The sequence below is a fragment of the Sparus aurata genome, chromosome 17, assembly GCF_900880675.1.
Source record: "Sparus aurata chromosome 17, fSpaAur1.1, whole genome shotgun sequence".
Lineage (NCBI taxonomy): Eukaryota > Metazoa > Chordata > Actinopteri > Spariformes > Sparidae > Sparus > Sparus aurata.
This window is the reverse complement of record NC_044203.1, coordinates 36,952,096-36,979,215: the sequence shown is the minus strand read 5'-3', so window position 1 is coordinate 36,979,215 and position 27,120 is coordinate 36,952,096. Positions and strand designations below refer to the sequence as shown.

Below are 27,120 nucleotides of genomic sequence, written 5' to 3'. Positions count from 1 at the left end.
AAACCAGAACTGTCCTCTAAGATCAGTTATTCAGAGAATCTGGTTTTCACACAATAAGAAATATTAATTAAAGCAGCCTCGGACGTCAAAATGTTCCTTCTACCTGCTGCAGCCTGTACGCACCTTGTGTGTGGTGGAAGCTGCCGTTGCCTCCCTGTGCATTGGCGGCGTTGATGCCCAGCTGAGTGAGGGTGGAGGCCAGGTTGCCCGTGCTGCTGCCCCCGCTCAGAGAGGAGGATCCTGGGTAGCCCGGCTCGTCCTGGTCGAGCGGCGTGGGCAGCGGGGAGGGGAAGTGGAGACTGGAGAGGTCGGGCAGCGAGCCGCCCGTGTTGAGGGCAGACGGGACGCCGTGAGTGGGCGTGGACGGCTGCTCCGGGGACGTAAAGATACTGAGAGGAAACAGAAGGAGCAGATACATTCAGATAGAATCTAGTTTCAGCATCAATATCAGAGTGAGCGGTCGAACAGGATTCATTACTCCGAACATTAACACCAAAAACACTTCTGTCCTCATAAATAAACTTCTGTTTCTCTTTCTGGGCCTCAAAGTATTCTCTGTGCTCTGATTCTCTTCGCTTAACGGCTGAAGGGAACATCTGGTATTTAAAGCCGTTTGGTTTTCTGGTGGCTTTCGAGTTGAAGAAGGAGACAAAAGCATCAGAGGGAGGAACCGATCACAGCCTGACGGGCATCAGAAGTACAAAGAGATCGTCTTTGATGCGACTCTGGAGTCAAGTTTCAGGACACACCACAGAAATGTCCAAAGGTGGTTACGACATGATGCAGTGTGTGTGTGTGTGTGTGTGTGTGCGTGTGCGTGTGCGTGTGCGTGTGCGTGTGCGCGTGCGCGTGTGTGTGTGTGTGTGTGTGTGTGGTGTTTGTGTGTTTTTAGTGGCATAAGACTCACTTGATACCGGGGACTTCACAGGACTTGGGTCGGGACGACAACAGAGGCAACTGGAGAGAGAAACGATCAGATATGAAAAAGGAGTTTGTTCAAACAAACATAAATGTGAAGCAAACAGCTGAAATGTGGTTTTATAAATTCATAAACACTCACATTACTTAGAATGTTTTAATTTTAGAGAATGAAGTGAATTAAAAAATGAACGTATGAGGCAGTGCTAGCTGCTGGAGGAACTGCGGCTCCCAGGAAGCATAAGATGGCATAAGATTTACTCAGAATTAGTTACTATATTTGGAACAAAAATTCAATTCAAATGGGACGAACTCCTTTTTGGCCTTTTACGTTCAACTTCTACACATATTAAAACGAAACTTTTATTTGGTATCCTAAGTATTGCTGCCAGAAAAGCAATTACAAGGAAACGGCTCCAACCGAAAGCTCCATCCATCGAGAGCTGGTGTGACATCATCTATGAAATCTTTGTAATGGGAAGAATCACCTTTTCATTGAGGCTGTGTGGGAAAAGTGGAAAAACAATATAGCCCCGAAACGCCCTTCTTTTGTTTGAAAAAAGGGAAAAGAATTGCTTATGTATTTTTATACAACTGGTATGTATTTATTTATTTTTTCTCAATCTCAAGGCACCGCTACTTTATTTTTATTTTTATTTTTGTTTTGACTGTTTTAAAAAAAAAACTGAAAAGATGGTTCACTGTATGTAAGGTCCATTTGAAAGAGGACTACGGATGGTTGGTGAAGATGTGAAACCAAATAAAGAAGAGAATGAAGGTATGAAGGACTATATTTAGATTTCTTTCATTTTTAGTGTCGGAGGTGAAACTAAACTTTAAACACCTGCAAAAAAAAACTGTTTCGCTGTAGCTGTTTATTCAAAAACACATAATATACAAAATATTATGTGTTTAAGGAGTTAAATGTAAAAACCAGTGCATACTACAATAAAAATAGAAGAGTTAAGCACAATGATAAACTAAAAAAGAAGTAATATCGTGTCTGAAGAACTGATGTAAAAAAAACAGAATTAAAGCAATAAAATAAAACTTTGCTGAGGAATCATAAAACAGGAAAATGATTGAACTGTTCTTCACGTCTTCTCTACCTTCTTGGTGTCCCAGGGTTTGAGCAGTTTCCCTTCATCCAACACGTTCTCTTCAATCGGGGGAACGGGGTACGGAAACACTGAGGGACAAAACAGGTCAAGTGTTACATCACACACATAAAAACTCAAATATGTTTCAAGACGTTTTAGAGTTTGTGAAATCACAATAATATTCAGAAATAACTGTTTGTATTTCACTCTTTGCAGATAAGAGTCATTCTAAACGTTTGAGGCGGTCGTGGTCGATCAAACGTCTCACTGCTTCACTTTTATTCACAGTCACGTGTTTTACAGATGACGGTTCCCTGTAAATTCTAGAAAGAGCGATGAGTGGGTTCACAAAGTTTGTTTTTTTTTGTTTTGATTAGTAAAAAAGTGCCAAAATGAGCAAGAGGGGAAACGATCTCATGCTGCAGATCAAAGCTTTGCAAGTTGCAAGTTTGTTGAAACGAGCTGCAGGGTCGCTTTGTTGTACAGAAGATAAAATGTAGCACACGTATTCAATATACGTTTAACTTCAGTGTCACAACGAAGAACTGCAGTCTGATGTAGAGCTGAAGTTATTATTATAGAAAATTAATAAGCAGCTGTTTTGATATAATAATATTTTGACATACAAGCTATTAGAGATAATTAGAGAACGTTTTATTAAACTTATAATATTTTGGCTTTGACAAAAATCATTTTTAGATAAATCAACAGGATTTTTTCTCAGACCAAACAATTATTCAAGATAATAATCAACAGAGTAATCAATAACATTATAATCCCTGCTGCATAATGAGCCAGAAGTTGACAAAATTAACCTCACCAATCGACAGAAGTGGGAAGTAACAGAGTACAAATACTTAGTTACTCTCCTCCATTAGATGTTTCCTGTCTGTGTACTCTGAGTATCTGTGTGACTTCTCCTCTCTACATGTGAACTTTCTCCTCCTCACAGCTTCAGAACAGCCTCGTTACTTTAGTTTGATGCATCTGAGGTGAATTCTGGATTCTTGTTATTTCCCAGCATCAGCAGACTGATGTGGACCAATCAGAGCACATCACGCACGGCAGACGCAGCGAGACGAGACAAAGACGTAAAAGCCGTAAGAAGGCGTAAACAGACAGAGAGGGAGACTGGAATGTGGAGAAAAGGCGTGTTAGTGTCTCGTATCTGCAGAGAGTTTCTGATTTTCTCTCTTTGTTGCTGCTCGGGACGCTTTACCAACCCAACATGTGTCTATTTGACGTCCTGGGAATGAGACTCAACAATCAACTGTCTTTGTGGTGCGTTCAGGAACAGCTGGGACAAATCCTACTGATTCTACCTTTAACTTTAATAGTCTTTGAATTCTATTAATATGACGTGAGCTTCAGTTAGCTTTGAGCACAAATGTCCTTCAGAGGGAGACTTTTTACTCTGATACTCTGAGTACATGTCAGAGCCTGTAATCTATTACTTTACTGGAGTGTGTGTGTGTGTGTGTGTGTGTGTTCTGACTCACTTCTTCTGCCCTCTCCATCGCTCTGACCTGCAGGATCAGACAGAAACAGGGTCAGAGTCAGACACAACAGGTTTGTCCGAGTCGGCTTCAGTTTATATTCAGAACATCCTGATTCTGCTGGCAGTCTGAGGAAAACCTGTTTAGACTGAGATCTTTATCCTGAGGAAACGCATGAGCCGGTCAGTCCGGCCAGAAGAGTCGGAGTAACAATGAACAGGTCGCCACATCACATCCAACACGAAGAGAGAGGAAAAGAAACGGATCACTGGGGGGCTGTCGTGTGACAGAGACCATTTTCACTTCACGTCATCGGGGTTTAACGAGGTCACACATGAGTCAGCGTGAGGAAGACGACGGCAGTGCCTTCATCTGATTGGATGAACGAGACACCTGCAGGGTTCTTATTGGTCTTCTGATTCACGGCAGCTATTCTTGAAATGTGGCGACATTTCTCCTAAACCATCAACCACATTCAGTTTCTAAATTAGTATAAATAAGAGCTGGGGTGAAAAAAATCTTAATTTCAGTTGTGATTAAAAACTCCAGTACGTTGAGAGCAGAGCTGCGGTGCTACATGTACGCAGACAGTTATGTTGTTTTTAACAATTAAGACTTCTGGTATCCTGCAGCCAGGATTTATAAACACTGAGGTCACGAGTCCTCGAAGGAGCCGCACTGAAAAGAAATTAGAACATCTTGTTATATTAAAAACATATTTAGCAGCACAGTGACCCAGTTAGAGAATCACTGAAAAAATAACATAATAAGTTAGAAATTTAAAGACAATTATGACTTTAGTATCTCAATTTAAAATGTTCTACTCGTATTTATGACTTTCATCTCATAATTTGATCATTATTAGCTCACAATTATGATTTTTATGTCATGTTTCTGATTTTTAATCTCATAATTTCTACCTTTGATCTGATGACAGTGGCTTTGTCTCCATGGGAAACTTTCTTCATCAAACTTTAATCTTTAATGGCGGTAATGAGTTTCCAGATTTATTGCCTTTAACCGCACACAAAGCCTGGCTGAGAGTCTCTGCTGTGCTGCATGTTTCTTCTGAGCTCCAGCATCTTTTTCCGGGTGTTTCCAACGAGAAGCGAGCGTCTGCAGCGTCTGTTTTCTGAGCTCTCCGCCTCTTTTGTGTGGCGTCTCTGAACCCTTCAAGTTGGAAATCTCTCAACTTTTTTCAGAAAGGCACTGGAGGCATTTTTCAGGCTATCAATCACATATTAGATCAAGCAGATACTCGTCACCTGTCGCCCAGGTAACCCAGAAAATGGAGGGCAGACTCGTTCTGGCTGTGTTGGTCCATCCTGAGCTTTTATCAGATAGAACCTCTCGTTTGTGTCGGGAAACGGCTTTAAGTTCTCATTTTCACACAGATGAAAGACACATTTCTCTTTATTGAAAGGCCGACTACTCCTTCAAGATTTTAAAACTGTAAACTGTAACTTGGACGATGCTCATTGGTCGAGCCAGACGACATACAAGGACAAAGTGTCCAGACAACGTCCTCTCAATGATCGCACAACTCCTCAGAGCCACATCGTCCCGTTACGTCCTCTGAGCTGCAGACAGAGGATGTTAACAAATCTGCTGATTCCAGTTTACATAAACTAACCAATAAAGACTCATTTGATAGAATTAAGTTGCTGAAATCCTTTCACATGCTTTTGGGACATTCGGAATCGATTAACTGACTGTGAAGCACTTTTATGTGGTCTGTTTATGATGACATACAGTTTCAATTCAGTCCAAAACACAACATCCAAAGACTGAACAGATGAAAGAAACTAGATCCCATTGTGATTATACACTCCGTTACATAAAGGATGTGATGGAGGCACTGCATGTTTTTCATATTGCTACAGACTGAAGATGAAGGAGTGTGAAGGTATCAGTGGGAGTGTTAGGAAACATTTCCTGACTATTTCTCATGCTTGTTTGTTTTATTGCGGTCCAGTTGTGAGTGTTGTTGTTCAGCAGTGCGGCCTCACCGGTGCGTCGGCCGCCCTGGGGGTTGAGGGTGGGTCCTCCTGTGGTGAAGGGGTCTCCTGGGGGAGGGTTCATCACGCTGGTGTGGAGGGCCGAGTCGGAGTTGGTCCTGAGGGGTGCAGAGACACACGGCGTTAAGGGACGTAAGGAAGCTCGGAGAAAAGAGCTGCCGGAGGAGCTGAGCGTCAGGCGAGTCCTCGTTCTCCAACTCGACTGACGACCTGCAGCTGCATGTTAACACATAAAGCTAACTAACATGTTTTGTTTCTTCACACACACAACAGCAGAACGTGAGGTGAGAGTTAAAAAAAGTAATCTGTTTTTAGGTCAAGACACTGAAAGCAATGTTTTATTGTCTACTCTGATGATTAGAGTGTAAATTGTCCAAAGTGACGTCTTTAAATTGCTTCTGTCCAACCAGCAGTCAGACTCTTTGTTTCCTGTCGTAACTGCTGGAGATAAGCTGCAAATCTTCTAAAACCAAAGAAAATCAGTTGACAATTAATTTTCCTTCGATTTAATCAACTAGTTGTTGCAGCTTCAAACTTATATTCCTATTTTTAATTCGCACACCGACTCCAGACGAGTACAAATGTCAAGCGACTGAAAACAGCCGTTTCTGGTTGGAGACGACCTCCTGAAGCGAGCTGACGGCTGACGTGCCTCCGTTTACTCTCAGTGTTTTCTAATCAACAGGTGTCTTTACTGCTCAGCTCAGGTAATGCAGGTAAGAGACTGGACCAATCAATCAGAGGCTAATGGAGAGAGTTTGGAATGATTAAAGTAAAAAGGAGAGATGTGGAAGGATTAAAAACAGAACAGGAAGGAAGAGAAAAAAGTTCAGAGGATTTGTGATCCAAAAATCCAGAAAGCTTCAAACTCAGAATCAGGTCAGCAACAAAAAAAGAAAGTAAAGTTTGACACATTTGCATTTTCACCCACAGTAATCTAAGAGCAGCTTCCACTCTCGAAGTAGGAGCTGGAAGATGTCCAGCTGAAGGAAGAAAGGAAGAAGGTAAAAGGAGGAGGAGGAAGAAGAGGATGAGGACGATTCACCTGTTGAGTGCAGTGGTGGGAAGACGGAACAACTGGCTTTTATCCCCGGGGAAGTTTCCGGACCAATTCCTTTTCATGATCGACAAGAACAAAAAGTTATTTTCCTCCACCGAGCGAGAACATCGAAGAGGAGGGAAAAAAGAGCTCAGAAAGCAAACGCAAGCGCAGGAAAGAGGAAGATGGAGGCAGCGAGCGAAGGACAGAGGGAGGCCGGCGTGTCGCTGACACGGCAGGCGGAGTTTATTTTGTGTGAGTGTCCGATGAGAGACGATCAATAACCAATATCTGCTCATGACAATTGTGTTGTCTCAGAGATATATTGTATTATATCATGATTCAGTGTTGGACAGGGATCAGTGCTGCGTCCTCTGTTGTTATGACTGTATATCCTGACACTGGGTCACAATTTCAAAAATCAACATAATGTCCCTTCACTACGTTGACGACACGCACACACACACCCACACACACACCCACACACACCCACACACAGACACACCCACACACCCACACCCACACACACACACACACACCCACACACACACACACACTCCATCACCTCCTCTGCTTCCCCTTAACGTTGGATATTTAACTGTTCCCGATTCAAATAAAAACTATTTTGGTGGCAGAGCCTTTGCCAACAGAGCTCCAATTCTCTGAGATGACCTACGACTACACATCCGGGAGGCAAGCTCCGTTAACATCTTAAAATCCAGACTGAACACGCCTCCGTCTTCTGTTAGTTACGACCTCTGCCAGCAGGGAACTCAAACCACTGACTGTCCTCATCGTCAATCCTGTTACAGAAACACTGAACGATCCTCGTTTTTAAATGACTCACCTCAACCACGTAGTCTTGTCAACACCAACTCCTTATCAATGTGTGTGATGAGCACTTACACAAACTGAAGTTGAGGTTAAACTAACGAATTTTAAAATGCAGATTAGATTAGTGAATGTACACTACATACAGGATACAGATTCTGCTTGTACACCATGAAAACGATAATCTGCTGTAACCTCACTGCAGCGTTCCTCGTTGCAGAGATTGAAGAACCAACACAGAAGCAACTGAACCTGATTTAACTGTAATCTAAAGGACAGAACTCTCACTGTGCTGTAATAAGTGACCAGCTGAAAATAACTTCTCCTGCACGGGTCAAAATCTGTAAAAATTGTTTTAGAGGCCGACATAATCTTAGTTAGCTCTGCTGTTAAACCTGACAGTGGGACCTTTGTTGACTTCCAGCTCAAAGAGCTCCAGCCGTTTATTTGACCGACTGTTTGTCAGTTTGTCTCCAATTTGCTACAACACGTCCTCCATGTTTACCAGGTCTATCGGTCAATGTAACAAAGTGTTGAGAGATGCAGCTAATTACACCATTACAAGCTTGAACCCAGTGAAAAAACACTCAACAGGTATCAGACTGACAGAACGTGCAAAGTATCGGAGAGGAATTTCCTTCGTTCTGGTAAAAGAAAATGACTTCCTGTTATTCATTTGATTATTGTAAACATTCAGCAACAACTATTTAAATGATTACATGTTGCCGAGTTTAGTCAGCGTCTCTGGGATGTTCAGGACAAATCTCAACTTAATCCGGTGAAAAATAAGTGATTGGTGAGTTCAGAAAAAACATACAGAGAATCACTGAAATTATGAAATTAAGCTCAGAGGGCCAAACTTTAAAAAAAGTGTTTGAGGAACAGCTGTAGGATTTTGCAAGGTCCCATTAATTTAGTAGAAGTTTAAAACAGAGTGGGAACATAAATAAAGTATTATAAAATAATACGGAATAACTCCAGACTTGTATCCTTTAGCTGGCGTGAGCACCACAGAAGAAGAACACAGGCTGCTCCGCTGCAGCTACAAGAACTGGACTCAAGTTCTGTTTTGACCAAAAACCTCCAACCTGGCAGGACGAGCGCTGACCAACCTTCTGTTGAATAAACACTCTCTCTCCTTCTGGCTTTAAACTCTGCGTCTCCTGGACGAAGGCAGTTTGGTTCTAAACGAGCCAAAACATGACAAATAAGTGAGTTTCTCCTCTCAGGCGACTGAAGACAAAGCGCAGGTGGGATCGATCAGGAACAACTACGACTGTTTCACCAGAAACTTCATGTTTAGAAAGACGCCAATCGCTGGAGGAGTTTGAACCTTAAGTCTGTTCTTGTCAGACTTCAGGACAGTGCTGGAGGTCATTTGCCAGTGAAATGAGCAGTTGTGTGTGTTTCAGTGTGTGTTTCAGTGTGTGCGGTGATGTGCAGTGGACCTTCTGTGGCGGTGGACCGAGGCCAGTCTCTCTCTGAAGGGTAATTGTTGTCTTGTTAGAAGGAGAACCAGAAAAGAACGCAGGCAGGCGGGCGAAAATCAAACGACTGTAAAGCTGCAAGAAACAGAAGAAAAGGCCAAAAAGAAAAGAAAAAAAGCAAATTCCCGGAAGGAGGAAGGGCAAAAAGAAAGAAAAAAGAAAACTGAGAGCTCTTCAAAAGCGACTCAGGTTTGGAGAGACGCCGGCTGAAATCAGCTGCGTCCTGATAGTCGTCTAGAGGTTAGTGTTAGTGCTGCAGAGGGAAGTGAACCGAAGCTGCAGACTCAGTCCCATCCATGAAAACCTTTGTGAAGCTTCACCTCGTGTGATTCTAAGTTTCAGTCGGATGTCTGAGAGAGAGAGCGTCCCTGAGCCGAGTTCAGAAGTTTACTCACGGACACTTCAGCAGGAGAGAGGAGGGAGCTGAAGGAGAGACTTTCTAAAGGCTGCAGCTCAACGCCAAAGTCCTTATTTCATTTCTCTCTCTGCAACTTCTAATATTTGATACTGATTTCATAAAAAAACATGATATAAAGTCCTCCTCTCCTCCTCCTGATGATATAAAGTCAGTGAAGTGTCGTAGTTCCACAGAACAGTTCTGGAGCTTCACAGTAAAACAGAGTTGCAGCTGAGACTTGATTTAAAACAGATAAACAGCCACAGAAACATCAGATGTCTCCAGATGTTTTTAAGCTGAAATCGTCACTGCAGGTGCTAAGCTAATAGCATTAGCATGCACCCCGTCTGAAGTGGGTGCTCGGGCTCGACAGCGACCCACCCAACGAGCTGTCTGTTGTTGTTTTTCATGTTTTAAAACATGAGGGTGAGACCGATCATCTGTAGACATTTATAATGATTTCTTTAATTGAGTTTTGGAGGACCTGGAGCCATCACTGAAATGTTTTTGTCTTCATCTTTCACTCTTCTGTCCGGAGCTTATAAATCCGTGTTTTTAGTTTTGTGTCACTTTGGCCTTTTGAACCATCTGAGGTGTGACGAAGCTTCAGAAAGATTTGGGAGCAGTGGAAGCAGAGAAGACTCAACAAGATGCTTCAGAAATGACACAACAGCCACGTCTCCATGGAGACAGACAGACAGACAGACAGACAGACAGACGGGGGGAGGGAGGGAGGGAGGGGGGGGGGGACAGTACCTTCTCCAGCTGGGGTCAGGAGGCGGGGACAGGTAGGCGGAGTTATACGGCGTGCTGTCCACCTGAGGAGACGACTGGTTAAAGAAACAACACGAACTTCAGATGATCTTTGGCACTTTGTTTCGATTACTTTCATTCTGATTCAAACTTCCCATTTTTCTACTTTTACACATTTTCACTTTCTTGGCTGAATTCTAGTGAACGATGGGAGAACTTCTCTGTTCGGCCGTCAGATGACGGACTTATAAAAAGGAGAAAATGAAACCGCCTGATCGACAGTTTCTTTCTTCACAGTTTCACAGTCGGCTCGACACTTTCACACATTCTACTCAACAGACGGGGTTGTCTGATGCACGAGCAAGATTTCAGGCTTTCACTTCCTTTATATGTTCACTTTGAGTAAACGCACGCATCAAGACTACAGATGAGTAAGTCACACTGGTAGAGGCTCCTGAACCTCGTCTCCACTGCAGGACCTTAAAACCTGTAAGTCTTTAAGTCTAGTGAGGCTTTGTGAACGGGTTCTTGCTCTTGTTTCCACTGTTTACAGCATTTTGGTGATAGATCTAGATTTAAACATGTCATTTCTTCATTTGAATGATGTGATATTGATTGTTAAAATCCAGAGATGCATCTTTCAGGCTGATAAATATATTCCTGAAGCCCACGCTGAAGGCTCCTTATAAACTCAAATCTACACCTGCGAGGCCGCGACGTTTGTTCAGTCCAACAAAATCAGAACCAGGCACTCTGACACGTCCAGGTGGGACACATCTCGTATCCTCGACACAGCGCTGCACAACTTGTATGTAGGTTTCTGCATTCAGTGGAGATTACAGTAGGGATGCAACAACACTTTGAATAATGAGGGTGAGAACAGAACCACGTTCTTTATCGTGCAACCAAATCGGGACAGTTTCTATTTTTTCCTGATGTATATTTGGAGCCTGTGGAGTCGGCGGCGGAGGACAGATCAGCATCATGAACTACAACTGTCAACGGCCTTCCAGCTAGACGTTACACAGCGGTCCAATTCATGCCAAGACCACAAACATCTGATAATTAGACATCTCAAAATATCAGCTGACTCAGCAAAAATAAATGACTTCCTGTCAGCACAAACCAGCTGACAGGAAGTAAACCTGAACCAAGAAGCTTCCAGCTCATCAAAGCTCATCATCACAGCTGCAGCACTGAAACCGTTCATCCATCACATTTCAGTTATTCTTCCTAAAGTGCAGATTGACTCCCTGAAACCTAAAGGACACTGTTTTTTTACAGCCAGGTTAACTTTTGCACACCTGTGGATCAACAGGTGTGTAGGAGAAAACCAGGACAGACTCCTGCACAGCGTCCGTCTCACCTGTAATCAGGAGCTTTAATAACAACGTTCTGGTACAAAGACTTTCACCTGGTTATCGTCTAAAGGTTGATATTAAAGCTGCAGGTTTACACGTCTTCGACTCAGTTTCAGAAAACTGACTGAAAAACAATTTTGGACGAAGAAATCAACCGAAACAACAGCTTTTTATCTCAGTTCCTTAAATGCTTGAACACTCTTACACTCAGTGATTCAAAACAGGAAATAAGTGGATGTTGAGGATCTTTTGAATAAAAGCGAGCTGTGTTGCTGCCGTGAGCTCGAAGCTGATAACTGTCGAGATGACATGAAGCACGTGAGGTCAAATAATATTTCTGTCTGTAGTTTCACTGCAGTGAGTTGTTTATCAGCAGAGGAATTCACAGACTAACAGCTCAGAGCTTCAAAGCTCTGGTGGTTTGAGGCTGAAATCTATTTCCAATCAAAGTTTATTGATCTTAAATAAAGGATCCGTTTGATGCTACTCAATAGTTTTCTTCTTCTCGACGAACTCAAACAACAGTGAACACATTGTGCGCATCACAGCCTGATATATCTTCTTCCTGCGTGAGCGCCAATAAAAACACATTAATGAGACACACACACACACACACACACACACACACACACACACACACGCACACTCCTGCTGCCACAAATACTCACTGGAGCACCAAATGTGGATTAATCCGCTGCTGGAAATAGTCCCAGACAAACGCACTGAACTAAACTACAGCAGCTGTGTGAGGAGAACTGAACCGTTTCAAAGATGAAACTGTGCTTCTGTGATGTGATGTGTGTTAACAGACTTTCATCATCAGTAGGAACCAATGGGCCACAAACAGGAAGTCAGACAGTCCAGAGAGTCGGACTATCGTGTCGTTTGGGTCTTTTTGTGAGATTTCTCGGCAAAAATAAAAACAGAACTTAAACTTTGGTCTCATCCTTTAACAGCTTGTAGATTCAACCTCGACAGTGAACTGAAGGATACTTGTCGGTTGCGGTACGGTCGGACCGGCGAGATGAAACGGCGGTCCCTCTGGACTCGCTCCACCAGACCGTGGTGCCGAGTGGACCGGTTGGACTCGAGAGTGGATGGAAAGGAGCCCTGAAAGAGAGAGAAGAAGGTTCAAATCCAACGTCTCAAATCCAAAACAGCACACAAAGAGAAACTAAATCACTAACTTATCTTTTCAAGTAACTCGTTTCAAACACCTCCTGCTGGTTACATAACGAGCTTTTTACTTTCAAAATAATGACGTGGTTTGTTTAAGATGTTTTCACGAACTGGTAAACTATTTGAATTCTTGGGTCTTCAGAGAAGTAATGAGACAGAACTGCTGCTGTGAGGTTTACGTCTCGTCCCTGAGAGCAGATCTGATTTCAGCCGCGAGCTTCTGAGCGGACGTCACACCAAGATTTAATTTTGAGTGTTTTTGTCTTTTCATCTGCAGGAGAACTGTTTTTACTGACGGTCCCTTTATCGTCCGGCAGAAACAGTCCCTGGATCAGGACCTCCAATTTCTACCTGTTCTTTCTTTTTTACTAAAGTGACTGAAGATGAATACCTGGTAACACGATTCACATCAACACTAAAGCTGCAACGATTAACTGATTAACTGATGATGATTCAGCGGTTTGAGTAACTTTCTCTGATTCCAGTTTCTTAAATGTGAATGTTTCTGGTTTCTTCACTCGTCTACGACAGTAAACTGAATGTCTGCGGACACAACGAGACAGCTGAGGACAAACGTTAACTGACGATGAATGTAATAAATAGTTGTGTTCTGCAACTTCTCAAATTCCTCAGAAACTGCCAGTGAAGCCGAGAAGCAACAAGCATCGCGCAACCTGAAGCCAAATTAATCTAGTTGTGGTCTGACCTCAGAGACGGAGGAGGAGGAGGAAGGCTACAAATCTAGGGCGAGATTCAGACGAGGAGCGGAAGGGAAACATGCTGATATCGATGCGAAGCTTCCATTACAGAATGAGTTTGACTCTGCAGAGCTGATGGGAAACACTGATGACTCAGCGGCGAGGAGCTGACGGCTGCAGGTCGTGGTGACGCAGCAGAAAACACGTCAGGAGCTCCACACGGTCAAAATCCTCTCACTGCAGCCGCTTCTGTCCTCGCAGAGCAGCTTTATTAGTTTCTACTTGTATTGTTCTTCCTCTATAAGTGGAGGGAGTAGCTGTTGGATAGCTAGTGGTAATGACAGCAACACAAACAGCAGTAATAATAATAGAATTAGATTTATAAGTATGAGAACAGCTTTAAAGACCTTTTCAAGATATTTAATCTGACTGATCGTCGGATAATTAATCTTTTTCTTATCAACCATCGCAGGTAGGTTCAGAAGGTGAAGCAGAACACGCGGCGCTGTGCAGAGGTTTTTAAGTTTTATGAATGTTATTACAGTAAATTATGTTAATCTAGATTTAACCAACAGGTTTCGCCTACACATGCAAAAATAAAGACAGATTTCAGTTCAGCGGAAGGTTTAAAGAACATCAGAGAGAGCTCGGCTTATTTTGAGCAAGACAGACAAATTAAATTGGGTTAAACTGCACAAACTCTGATGACTTTCAGGGCAAAATATATATAAACACTAAAAACAGCAGTGGAAGCAGTAGCAGTTAAATCAGTACCATCAGCAGAAACAAGTCACAGCAGTCCAGAAACGTTTGTGGACTACGAAACTTCACCCGACTCCACATCAGCGTGTGGGGAGGAGATGATGACTGCAGTTACAGTTGGGTGAACTTTAAATCATACTTCCTTTGATTAAAAATAAACACAGAATGAGTGATTATGGCAGCGACATCAGCACCTGGAAGTCCTGAGGGTTCCTGCCGATCTGGTTGACGTTGGGCAGCGAGCCGCTGTAGTACGGACCCTGACTCCTCGCCAGACGCAGCTTCTGAGCCTGAAGCTGAAACAAACAAAGAGAAGAAGAAACATGAACAATCAGTGACGAACACAATCTGAGGCGAACACAGTATTGTTACTGCGTGACGCACGACTACTGATCCCTGACCACCACGACATCGATTTACAAGGCTGCTCACCAGAGAGCACAATTAAGTGACGTGTCCCCTCAGAGCTGCCGTAGGGCAGGAGTTGTTGTTGTGTGTTGTGATATGTGGAGAGAGGAAATGAAAAGAAGTATGTTGCTGCTGAGGGCGCCAACATTACGCCTCCATGTCCTGTTTATTATCTTCTTATTGAACCAGCTCAGTGAGGAGAACCCGAGACGCTCGCTCACATTTGTGGCAGCAGCGTTTCGTGACCTGCAGGACGCCGTTTCTCTCAGTCAGGACGTCTTTATTCACAGTGTTCTTATCTTTGCTTTCTTGGCTGGTCGGCCAACATTGTTTTACACGTGTGAGGCTGAAGAAAGCGAAGTTACAGACATGTGGAGCGGAGATGAAGACGTCATTTAACCTGGCACAGGGATGTATGTCGGAGGTAACGGGAAATAGTTTCCTGTGCAGCGCGACACAGCTGGAGGTTCAAGTCAGAACAGCTGATGAACCAACACGACACTGCTGCTGTACGACAGCACTGAGCGGCCACGCTGCCTCACATTAAATAAAACAATGTCACTGTGTCATCATGACGTTTCACTGTAGACAAAGTCAGATGCCAGTTTTCACAGACATCGCCCGACACTTCACGGATTAAAGATCCCACGTCATACTTGTGTTTGCTGAACACTGGACCACGATTGGCTTCCAAACTAGTAGTGATGTCATAAATCAAGCTCATTGATCAGAGTTGACATTAAAAAGCTGTTTTCACTGTCAGACATCACTCCACACAGTGAAGATCAAACATTCAACTGGAGGAGCACGAAGAAACACACAGCTGCGACTTTAAAACCCTGAAGACATCAAACATCGAGATGTGCAGGTCAGCACAGCTCTGCAGCTCCACAGGACTTCATTTGGGTTTATCGTGCAGCCCGTCTTCACACTCACAGAACTCTGCTGGTATCAGTCAGAACTCGGCCCGTCGACTCCAGCTGGTGCTGAACGCTGCCGCAGAGAGACGTGAACACTTTACTTCCTATCGTGTTAGCCGACTCTCAGCGGAGGACCGTTTAATTCTCTATTGATCTTCACATTTTAGTGACCACTTTTAAAGCGTTACCTGGCCGAGCTCCAAATTATATGAAAGATTTATTGATTTCTACACGGCCGAGCGTTCTGCTTCAGTACGCAGCTCTGCTGGTTGGACCGCAGACTGTGAAACACTCTCAGACCATCACAGACTACATCATCAGCATCGTTTCAATCCATTCTGAAAAACCTCTGTGAATATCTAACACCAGCTCTTTACAACTTTAATTTTATTTCTATCCCCCTCTGTTGTTTTTGAGAGAAGAATTTCTTCTCATCTCCTTCATTTCTTTCTCAATATTTCTCATTTGTTTTTAACACAAACACACACTGCTATCAGCTGACAACACATTTTATCGCTCTGATAAACTCGACCCGGCGGTATCGTCGTCGACACTTCCTGTCTTGGTTTCACTTCAGAACCCGATGAACAGAACACTGCGTCCACTGGAAGGCGAGTTGTCCTGACCTCACTGTTTGGCCTGCCTCGTCCTTGACAGAAGAAAAAAAAATCCCAGCATGCACCTCTGTCACCTCTGGCATAGCTGCATGTAAAATGATTCTTTGGCAATCATTCACTTTTCTCAGTCTCAGCTGTTCAGATCAGAAGTCACCAACATCTCAACAGCTGACGGAGCTCAAGACCGACACAGAAACCTCTGTATGTGGTGGATGAGAGAGAAAACTAACACAAAACAAAGTCAAACAGTATAAACTGTGTTTAAGGTCCTTTATTAATACAGAAGACAAAGAGAGTTTGTTTACTTTGTTTCAGCCAATGAGGATCTCTCTCTGCTCATTAACGTTTCTCCACCAAAACTACAGACTGCTCCTTTAATTCAGTAAATTGTCTATTTATTAGAGGATTAAAGGATCAGTAAGATGAAAAAATGATGTGATGTGTTGCTCGTTGATTTAAGTGACGCTCCCAACAACGCTCCGAGCGTAAAGAAGTTATTCTGGAGTCCTGAACGACTCAAACATGAGAGGAAAGGTTGAGGTGTGCAAACCTGTAAATATAACTGTATATTAACAACACACACACACACACACACACACACACACACACACACACACACTAACACACACTACACACACACACACACACACACACACACACACACACACACACACACACACACACACACACACACACAGAGAGAGGCCCTGGCCCAGTTTCTTGGAAAGTGAGATGAACTCGTTTAATCTCTCTCTCCGTCCTTGTCCTCTCTCTCTCTTTGTGTCCTTGGATCTTTGCAGAACACTTCTGTGAGTTGAAAGCTGCGGCAAGCGTTACTAAATCTTTTTCACACTCAATAAATTCTGATTAACGGCTTGGTGTTGAAAGCCGTTTCAGTGCCAATGTTAATGTAGCACCTACCATAACGGCCTCAGTGTGTCTGAGTGGAGAAAGTGCCGCAGTGGACTAATTATTGTCCAGAGAGGAGAGTTATTCTGGTGGATGAGTGATGAGCTTCAGACGGAGGCAGGTTGAGGTTTTAATCTTTCTCTGGCTGTGCAGTTTCTCTGCAGGACTCACAAAGTGCCGACTCAGAGCTGCGATGTGACGGAGGACGGTGACAAATCGCAGGAGCCGAGTCATTTACCGAACAGCTCCGTCACCGCCGTCACTAACGGCCGCTGCTGTGCAGACAACATTTACCAACTGATGGAGTTTAAAGGAGCAGTTCACCCAAAAACCTCGGGTGAGGTTTTCATAGTCCACAGAACAGTTTTGAAGCTTCACAGTAAAACAGCGTTACAGCATTCTGCTCAACAACTGAAGCAGCTGGAGACTTAAAACGTCTCGTCGGATGTTTTACACAAACTCCGACACGGAGAGGAAAGATGATTAAATCAACTTCTAAGAATATCTCATCTGAAAAACAGAAAACAAGACTTCTCATGAGTCAGACAAACGCTCAGCTCGCCGTCAACACGGACAATAACCACTGTTTGCATGCCGGACAGCAGCTGTCATACAACAACACGACACTTACAAAGTGACAAACAGCAAACGACTGATTATTCCTCCACAGAAGGACCGGCAGTTCAGAGAATCAACACCATCATCTGATTCTTTTAGTTCAGGGTTTAAATTAAACCTGTCAACATTCAGTTTGAGTCTGAATGAAGAGAGTCTGACGATGAGTTAACGAGCAGATGAAACTGGTCCGAGTTCAGTCAGAGACAGAAACTGGAGTTCAGACGGTGGACGGTTGGATTTCTCTGTTTATAATGAAAATCTGAGTCAGTCAGTAGTGAGACTGTGCGGAGGCTAGCTGTTAGCATGCTAACTTGCATCACAGAGCAGAGATGCGTTTGACATTAAACATTTCCTGAGAATGTTGATGAGCCACACTCTTCACTACATCCACTCTCCCTGCTAATATTCATGCTACTGCTGATCCATGTTAGTGATGTTTGACTCTTCAACAGGCCCTGATTCTCTGCCAGAGAGAGAACGTCGACCGGAGGAGGACTCTAGATGTTTCAAACTAAAAGTCTGGACATATCGATCTCTTACAGACACAAATTAAATCACGGTTAACCGAAGCAGTGAAGCCTCAGAAAGTCCCTGTTTCTCCCCGAGGCTCAACAAGTTTGTATTCCGCCCCGTAGCTCCAATTATCACGGTGCTGAAAGATAAACAGTCTTTGTATTCAGAGATTCTACGAGTTTAAGGAACTTGTCTGAACATTTCACCAAAGAAAAATGTTTGACACCACTGACAGTTTGCACATCAGCTGAAGCTTCTGAGCGTCAGACATCTGACACGATTACGATAATATTTCATTGATCCTGAAGAAACGCAGCATGTAAAGTAAAGTAAAGTTTACCTGCTGCAACATTTAAATGACCAACACATCACTAAATCAATAATCAATCCAACAATATGAAACTTATTATCCTGAAATAGGTCGTTCTGCAGGATGCTCAGTTTCACTAAAAATATCTGGATGCTGATATTTTTGTACTTTTACTTCAGCAGCATTCTGAATTAAGAACTTGTGTATTTCTACATTGTGGTACTGATACTTTAACTTCAGTAAAGGCTGCGAGTACTTCACTGCTCTCTGGTTTTAGGAGAACTGAACTGTGCGTCTCTGATTTGTGTTTCTTTGCTGAGTAGAGAAATAAAAGCCGACCGTGACGTTTCAGCCGGAGACTCGCAGCATATCAATACTGAACAGCTTCGACGTGGAGAAACTGCTGCGACCAACACACACACCCTGATGCTCTTAGCTGATTGGACCACCCACACACTCCTGCTGCAGTGTGTGTGAGTGTGTGTGTGTGTGTGTGTGTGTATAAAGACAGGGCTAAAAGGAATTCCCAGAAGAGACTGAACCCAAAGGGGGGGTATTGTCAGTAAATGGAGGAGGAGGAGGAGGAGGAGGTCTGTGTGTTGGTCTGAATCCCCTTTCACACACGGAATCTGCAACTAATTAATTATCATTCTCATTGTTGATTAAGCAAACCATTATTTCTATGATGCATTAATCAATTAGTTGGACTATTAATCTGCAGGACGAAACGAGCAGAAACGCTGATTCACACAGCGGCTGACAGTTCAGAGCGGTGACTAATAGATAGATTGATATTGATGATGCCAGATTTCATCGATCATGTTGTCTCTTTGTGGTAATTAATCAGCGCTTGGCAGAATTCATCTGATTGATTACAAGTGAAACAAGTGGAGGCAGCTCTGCGTGACCAGACAGAAAATGTGTCTTAATCCTTCACAAAGACGTTTAAAATCTTCAGTTTTACACCGAAAAACTTTTAGAAAACTGTTGATTCAAAGGACATCTGAGGACATCACTATCGATACAGCATTATATATTACTCATTATCATATATTTAATACGCTGGCGGCAAATTTTATTTCAAAGTATGACGCTCTAAGAAGTTTCCACTGCAGATTTGAGTCACTACTTCATCAAATTAGTCATCAATTAATCACTAGTGACAGTAAAGAGAACAGAAACAGTCTCAGTCGTCACACATCAACAGAATTTAAGTTCTGACCCAAAGCATCTTTATCTGATCACCTGAGAGTGACACTCAACAATCAGTCAAGCTATGAGCCTGACGGAGGGATGGAGATGATTGATCGAGTCGATTGATCGAGTCGTCGCTGTGAAGAATGTAACCGATTGAAACGTATTAACCGAAAATCAGAGATTGAAAAGAAAACTCAATGACACGTTTCTCAAATGTATCATAATTAAATACAAAATCATATTTTATATTAAATGACATTTTAGCTTTTTCGAGGCCTCAATATGTTGGTAATATATCGGCTGTTATGCAGACTTATTTTTAAATTCCATCTTGTGGTTATTTTACAGTTCAGCAATAATTTTAATTGTTTGAATTGATTTCAATAAACTGAAACAGTAAAATTCACTTTGAATTAAATCAGCTACTGCACATTTAAATCACTTATTTCTTTATGAATATATTTTCTTACCTTTACTTTATTATGTGCACACAGTTTCTGTGACGGTCTGTAAATAACTTCAAAATCACTTTAATCAAATTAATATTAGTTTGCACAACTGACTGAGTTGTGGCTTTCTAGTTTCACTGCTGTGTGACAATTTAATCTCTTGAATTTTGAAAGCATTTTAAAAAATGTCATTATAACTTCCCACAGCCAAAATAAGTGTATTAATTTAATTGTTGCGTCATCTGCTGATTATTTTCTTGATTGATTGATTGATTGATTAGTTGTTTGGTCTATTAAATGATCTTTGTTTCTTGTCACGGTTCTTGTTTAATCCACGACCAAAGATATTCAGTTTACCGTCATAAAGGAGCAAAGAAATCGGAAAATATTTCAATATTTTTTTCTGAAAATTACATCGACACTCATCCACGTGTTGGAATCTGGAACCTGTAAGTCGCAATTTTCCTTCTATTGTACAACGCTGGATCAATGTTGGAGTATTTAACATTAAACGGACACAAAACGAGACATCTGACGGCCGCAACTTGGATTTTGGGAAACATTTACCAACATTTTCATGACATTTATGGCCCAAACAACCAAACAACTCATCGTTACTGAAGAAGAGTGATTCACCTCCTGACAGTTTTCAGGGAAAAGTTGAAAACACCTTTATTAATCAACCCGAACTCGACCGAACACTTTAAAATGTCTAATAGTCGGACCAACATTTCAAAACCTGAGGACACTGAATTTACTGTGAGACTGGCAAATATTCACATTTGAGAAACAAGTGACACAACGCTGTCCTGATTATTGATTTACAGCATCGTCCATAATGATCCAACACACCGAGATATTAAAACAACAGCAGCATGGAGAGTTCTGCAGTCTGTTTCCTGTCATATCATCAACATCAGTGTCTAAATACAGAAAATAAAAAACACTATGAACAAGCCTCACCTGAGGCCAGGTGTCAGGAGGCAGACAGCAGGTAATCACAGCGAGCTAAAGTAAACACAGGCTGTGATTGGTCAGACAGCTCACCTGTCAACATGCAGCGCTGCACGAGGAGCTCCAGAGGTAAACAAAGCAACTACACACCTGATCGAGTCGGGGGATTGTTGTGTGATTCACTGAGCAGCCATGTTCAGATATTAATGATTTCATGAATAAAAACTCCAACATTGAAGCAGCAGCAGCATCACAGCTGCACTGGACGGATGTGAAGCGCAGCTGAAGCTGGAATTTAATTAATTAATTAAAAAACTGTCATTCAACTTTTCTGACCAGATGTTTAAAATGTCACATATTAAGCAAATTTCTATGACATGTAAAAAAACCAATCAACTTACATCCACTGAAACGCTCGTGAAGGTTGAACATAGGGCTGCTCGATTATGGCAAAAATCATAATCACAATTATTTTGATTGATATTGTAATCACGGTTATTAAAGACGATTATTATTCATTGATTTGAGAACGAGCACTTATTGAACTTTGAACTCTGGTATTTCTTTTACCACGATAAGTTTGACCTGAAAAACAAGAAGAATGCAAATAAATAAGAGAAAAATATATCAATAAAATGAATTAAATAATGTGTAAAAATAAAAAATAAAACTATCCCGGTGCGGCTCGACCATCGGTCCGCTGTGGTGGCAGAATATAATGCTGTTGACACTTTTTCGCTACATTCGTCATAAAGAACAGGCAGCGCAGTTCTGCTGATATGGTGACGTGATGGTAACACACACCGCGTGTCCAATGTGTTGATCAGTTTATTGAACCCCGGGTCGCTAACGGTGTTGATCGGGAACATGTCTTGGGCGTGATGGCATCTGTTATTTCTTTATGCTGTGAGCTGGGTGGAGATGAGGTGGCACTGTATCGTGTTTCCTTAACTGAGGACTGTGTGGCGGCGGCAGGAGTCCAGGAGCTTTTCATTTTTGAGTGTTTTTGTTCCTTCACTACTTGGTCATGTTTTACTCTGTGTGGACTTTAAATGGTTAAACAAATTGGTCGTGTTCCCTTGAGGTGCAGACACGGTCGCGTGACATATCTTCACAATATCTTCATTTGTTCCGAGTCAGACTCCTCGACACTGAAGTGTTTCCACACCACAGAATTCGCTTTACCATTCTTCCCGACCAAAAGCTGCATTTCTGCCATCTTCTTCTGTCGTCTTCTACACGTTTTTTCAAAACACGCACCAGCAACACGCACCGGCAACACGCACCGGCAACACGCACCGGCAACACGCACCGGCAACACGCACCGGCAACACGCACCAGCAACACGCACCGGCGTGGCTGAAAGCGAGAACTTTCAGGCGGGGGCGGAGCGGAGTGCACAGGTGGAGATGGAAGCGTTCGCTGCATACACACAAGACACGGCGTGTGGCAGAATGATCGTTTTATTACGATTATCTTGTTTTCATGGTCGAGGGAAGCCAAAATCGAAATTGAAATTCAATTAATCGCCCAGCCCTAGCTGAACATGAAAAGATGTTTTGGTTTTACTTGATAAATTATAAAAATTCATCGTCAACATTGTGTTAAAATGACTAAACGTCATACGGAGGTCCAGATAGATAAACATCAGAGAATCTGATCAATCTGAGGTGAAACCACAGAGGAGTTCTGCTGCTCGTCATAACGTCACCTTTCATTCATTATAAGTGACTGCTTAAAGGAGCAGTCTGTAGTTTTGTTGAAGAAATGTTAATGAGCAGAAAGATCCTCATTGGCTGATAAACAAACTAAATAATCAAACTCTCTTTGTGTTCATGACTGAATGAACAAACTGACCTTAAAGGACAAAACAATTTATACTGCTTTACTTTGTTGAAATGTGGCGGACCCTGCCACCTGTCTAGCTTCATACAGATCACTCAAGGAGACAATAACAGTTTGTATCATTACCTCATTAATATTGTAAATATTAAGATTCTGAGTTTGTGATTTCACAGTGCTATTATGAGAGCTAGCTGTTAGCATGCTAACTTCAGTGGATATCTCTGCAACACAATACCCGGAGCGCTTTAGCATAACGTCAACACATTTCACAGTTTGTACATAATTAGTAGTGATGCACGATATATATCAGGACGACAGATTATCGATCTGATTATGGAAATGTGATATTATTATTTATACCTTTAAGCCAGAACAATAGTGAATATTAAACCATTCATCTTTGCTCACTACACTCCTGTTGACCCTCAGAGCTGCATAAACTACAGGTAATTAACTTATTTTTAAAATACAAAAATGTGAAATTATAATGGGTATTGGCTGTAAGAAACAGGTAATTATCAGTTATCGGGTAAAAAAAACATATTGTGTATCCCTAAATTATAGTTAATATTTGGATGTTTTAGAATAAAAATCTCACACTTTGCACCTTTAGATAAATCAACAGATAAATGTGTTCATTAAATATGCTTATGTAGTTTTGCTGAGAGCCACAGGTGGACTCAGACCAACACATCCTGTTTTAGCTAACATAGCTAATAGCTTAGCATTACTGGCCATGTAAAATCACTATAGACAGCTGAACACTTCATGTTGAACCTGTTTACTGGCTGCCTGATGTGAACTCACACATGAAAACACGAAAAATCCAGTTAACTGATCAAGAGCCCCGATAATCAAGTCCAAACTTGCACGTACACTGTCACGTCAAATTCCCTTGAAAAAAAACGGCAATATAAAGTAAGAGCTCCTGTAAATGACGTCGACCGGATAAATCACCACTTTAAAATCCGTAAAACAAGTCGTTTGATTTTATCATTCAAAACGGCATAGCTCAATTTAACAACTAATACTTTTAAACAACGTTCTTTTAAATAACGTGTAACGTGTGTGTGGCTGCCACGGGAGAGGCGTAGTACAGTTACAGAAAGTCCGCTATGATTGTCGCTAAATCAACTGCTGTGTTGTGTCTCACTTTAATGCCGAATTAACGAGAAGAACAACATAATGTGAGAAGCACTTCAGTTTAGGTTGTTCATGTTCGATATATACGTGACGCTCGGTACTGCCACACTGAACAGCCAGATTTGTGAATGGAGTTCAGCGGGATGTTCTGGCCGCGCAGAGCCGCGCGGATCGGGGCTAGCAGGGTGACAGCGACGTTCACGTAACATAGTAAACAAGCCAAGTTAGCCCTGGTAGCTAATACTTGCTAACTATGCTAACGACGTATCGGAAATGGACAACAAGCGGCAACAACGTTTTCTGCCAACACTACATTTCACACTAAACCCACATCTGTTGTTGTGTTCCGTCGTTGTTCGCTGTGAACGCAGCAGTTGGAGACAGAGCGCCATGTACAGGCAGCATATAACGTTATCTCGGAGCCTGACAAGCCCAGCAAGGCCTCTCTTCCTCCGGGCAGCTCTCCTCCTCCTGCCTCCGTCTCAGACTTACCCTGGTCGAGGTGATGTCCATCATAACCTCCTGGAAGGCGGCTGTCTCCTCGGCCTGTCGCTGGGTATGCAGCGCTATCTTCTCGCTAAACTTTCGGGGGTTGGAAGCCCCGGACCCGGAGCCCGAGGTGGGTCCGGGTCCGGGTCCACAGCCGCCTGTACCCGTCGCAGACATCTTCACCGAGCGGACGGGACGACTTGACGTAGTGGAACGATTTTCATCAGAGACGCGCGGGAACGTGAAGAGCGCTCACTCTGGAGATATTTCTGGGGACCTTAAATGTCAGCCAGGGACTGCTGTCGTTTGATGTGTGTTAATATTAGAATATCAAACTCAAACCGAGAGTTATTGTTATAAAAAATACTTCTAATGCTAGAGACACCAAGCGTATGTCTTTAACTTTAAATTAACCAAATAAAACAAGGAAATGAGAAACTGGACATCCCTTTTTAGTTCTACAATTAATTTAAGCATCATTTTTTTTTTTTTTAGCAAGCTGTGTTCACAACATTATGTTGTGTCCAAACACATTGTTTTAAAAAAACAAACACTTTTCTATAATATTGTGATTTCGATTTCAGAAGCTAAAATAAATACATAATAAACCATTTGAATCCTCTAAATAAAAAAACAACGTGTCATAATCACATTTTCCAAGCCCCTAATAAGGACTTCTAATTTTAAATGAGCTGTGGTCACCTGGACGTGACGTCAGTCAGTGCCCACCCTGCATCACTTCCTGTTAGTTGGCAAATGAAACAAAAAACCCCACAAAAAAAATCCTGCTGCCAAATTTATAAAATGAGTATTATCAATATTATAATAATGATTTAATTGATATGTGCTTTACATCAACAAACCACCAAAACACCGAACCAGAGTTACAAATGTTACATCTAAACTGTGAATAAGTAAGAGCAGGATGTGTTTCAGAGGTGAATAGTTTGGTCTCCATGGTAACAGCGTGTGTGTGCGTGTGTGTGTGTGTGTGTGTGTGTGTGTGTGTGTATGTGTGTAGGTGGGGGGGTTAAATGAGAACACGGTGTGAACGCCCACTCAGAGACAGAGGGTGGATCTTTGTATTAATTTGACCCACTGAGTGAGTCATCCTGTCAAACGCAGACCAGCTCTGATGTCTGGGAGCAGGCAGCATGTCGCCCCCTGGCGGCCGAACTGAGCCGCTGCAGGCCGAACAGTTAATTATAGCGTTGTGATTCAAAACGTGTCCGCACTGATCCGAGGAGAGGACCTCACCTGCACCTGCACCTGCAGAGGAGGGTCACAGGTCAGAGGTCAGAGGTCACGGAGCTGACAGGGAGCTCCACCACAGATGTGTTGATTAATCTTAATGATTAATAATCTTCTGCTTTCGTACAGTCAGAAAAAAAATTCAGAAAAATGCAAACGATCTGACAGGAAACCAAATAATCTCAAGTTCAAGCATGAAATGAAACCGCTCTTTAAAACACAGACAGAAGTGACACGTGCTCCTCTCAAAACCTCTTTCATTTAAATATAAACTGCTCAAAAAAAAAATGTTTTCTGTTTCCTGTATACGGTTTTATGACTCGGTGACTAAAAAGAGTTAAAGTTGGAAAAAGAAGATGGTGGTAAAGATGAAAAACAATCCGTTTCCTGGGGAAAATGTGTGGGCTGAACACAAGAGAGGACAGGAAACTCCAGACTCCTTCAAAATAATTTGTGGAAATTAAATTAAGTTTTAATCGTTCACACAAGAGATGAATTCATCTTGTGCTCGTTATTAAAGCCAAAACATTTTCTCTAAGATTCTAAGACTAATTACTATAATCAGAGATGGAATGTAACTAAATATATTTACTCAGGTACAATTTCAAGGTACTATTTCTTCCACTCCCCTCTGTTTGATAAATTTAATTATTAGTTACTTTACAAATTAAGACTTTAAAGAACTATAATGAGCCGACAGTGTAACATGTGACAGTAGATTAAACCTTATTGTTCCTGTTACTTTATTCTTAAGACTTCTTTAATTATATAAACACATGAAGATGTTTCTTTACTTGTCAGTTTGTCGCAGCATCCCTGTTAGACTCCTGTGAATTATAATTTATGGTTTTAAGTTTTAAATTATAACTAATTATAATCATTACAAATAACTTGAGACTGTGACCTGGTTTAAAAGAATAAAGAATAAAGAATGTAAAATGTGTGTCTGGGGCTAAAAACAGAGAATTGTTAGCCAATAATAAATAAATAAATAATAATAATAATAATAATAATAATAATAATAATAATAATAATAATAATAATAATAATACAGGTAATAATTGTAAACAAGCAGTTAATATTTATTTCACTTCTGGTTCTCGGAGTATTTTTAACAGTTTTTATTTCAGTTTCTACAGAACTGAATATTCTGAACTGATCGTCTGCAGATTCATGAATATTTCCCCTTTTTATTTTTAAATGACAGAAAATACAAGATGTTATTTCCTGTCTGTGTCTCAGTCGCACTTCTTGCTACAGTTTCATATTAATATAAAGCAGATTCTAGTTTTTTGTCAGCGTACATTCCAACAACGTCTTGGTCTGTTTTTGTGTTTTTATGTTTATTTATTCAGACAGAAAATAAAAACACTGTTTGGCTTCTTTTAGAACTCAGAAATCTGAAAATCTGAAAAATAAACCCTCCAAACTTTTAACAAATAAAGAGTCTGAGTCGTG

At 41.9% G+C, this 27,120-nt stretch overlaps 1 protein-coding gene across 4 annotated transcripts in view; it reads right to left on the bottom strand.

Annotated features, from left to right (window-relative positions):
* Positions 1-24,643, bottom strand: part of LOC115567325 (CREB-regulated transcription coactivator 2) — a 39,263-nt gene extending 14,620 nt beyond the window's left edge. For 2 of the 4 annotated variants that reach the window (XM_030393777.1, XM_030393778.1), the window contains exons 1-10: positions 24,415-24,588; positions 14,234-14,335; positions 12,394-12,510; positions 10,043-10,104; positions 6,578-6,646; positions 5,524-5,630; positions 3,518-3,544; positions 2,028-2,107; positions 908-957; positions 124-389 (exon numbers count right to left, since the gene is read on the bottom strand). In XM_030393777.1, the coding sequence (XP_030249637.1) occupies positions 124-389; positions 908-957; positions 2,028-2,107; positions 3,518-3,544; positions 5,524-5,630; positions 6,578-6,646; positions 10,043-10,104; positions 12,394-12,510; positions 14,234-14,335; positions 24,415-24,588 (1,054 nt within the window). Of the gene's footprint in view, positions 1-123; positions 390-907; positions 958-2,027; positions 2,108-3,517; positions 3,545-5,523; positions 5,631-6,577; positions 6,647-10,042; positions 10,105-12,393; positions 12,511-14,233; positions 14,336-24,414 lie in introns of all 4 variants that reach the window. The other 2 variants (XM_030393775.1, XM_030393779.1) reach the window with 2 other exon arrangements.
* Between the last annotated feature and the right edge of the window lie 2,477 nt (positions 24,644-27,120).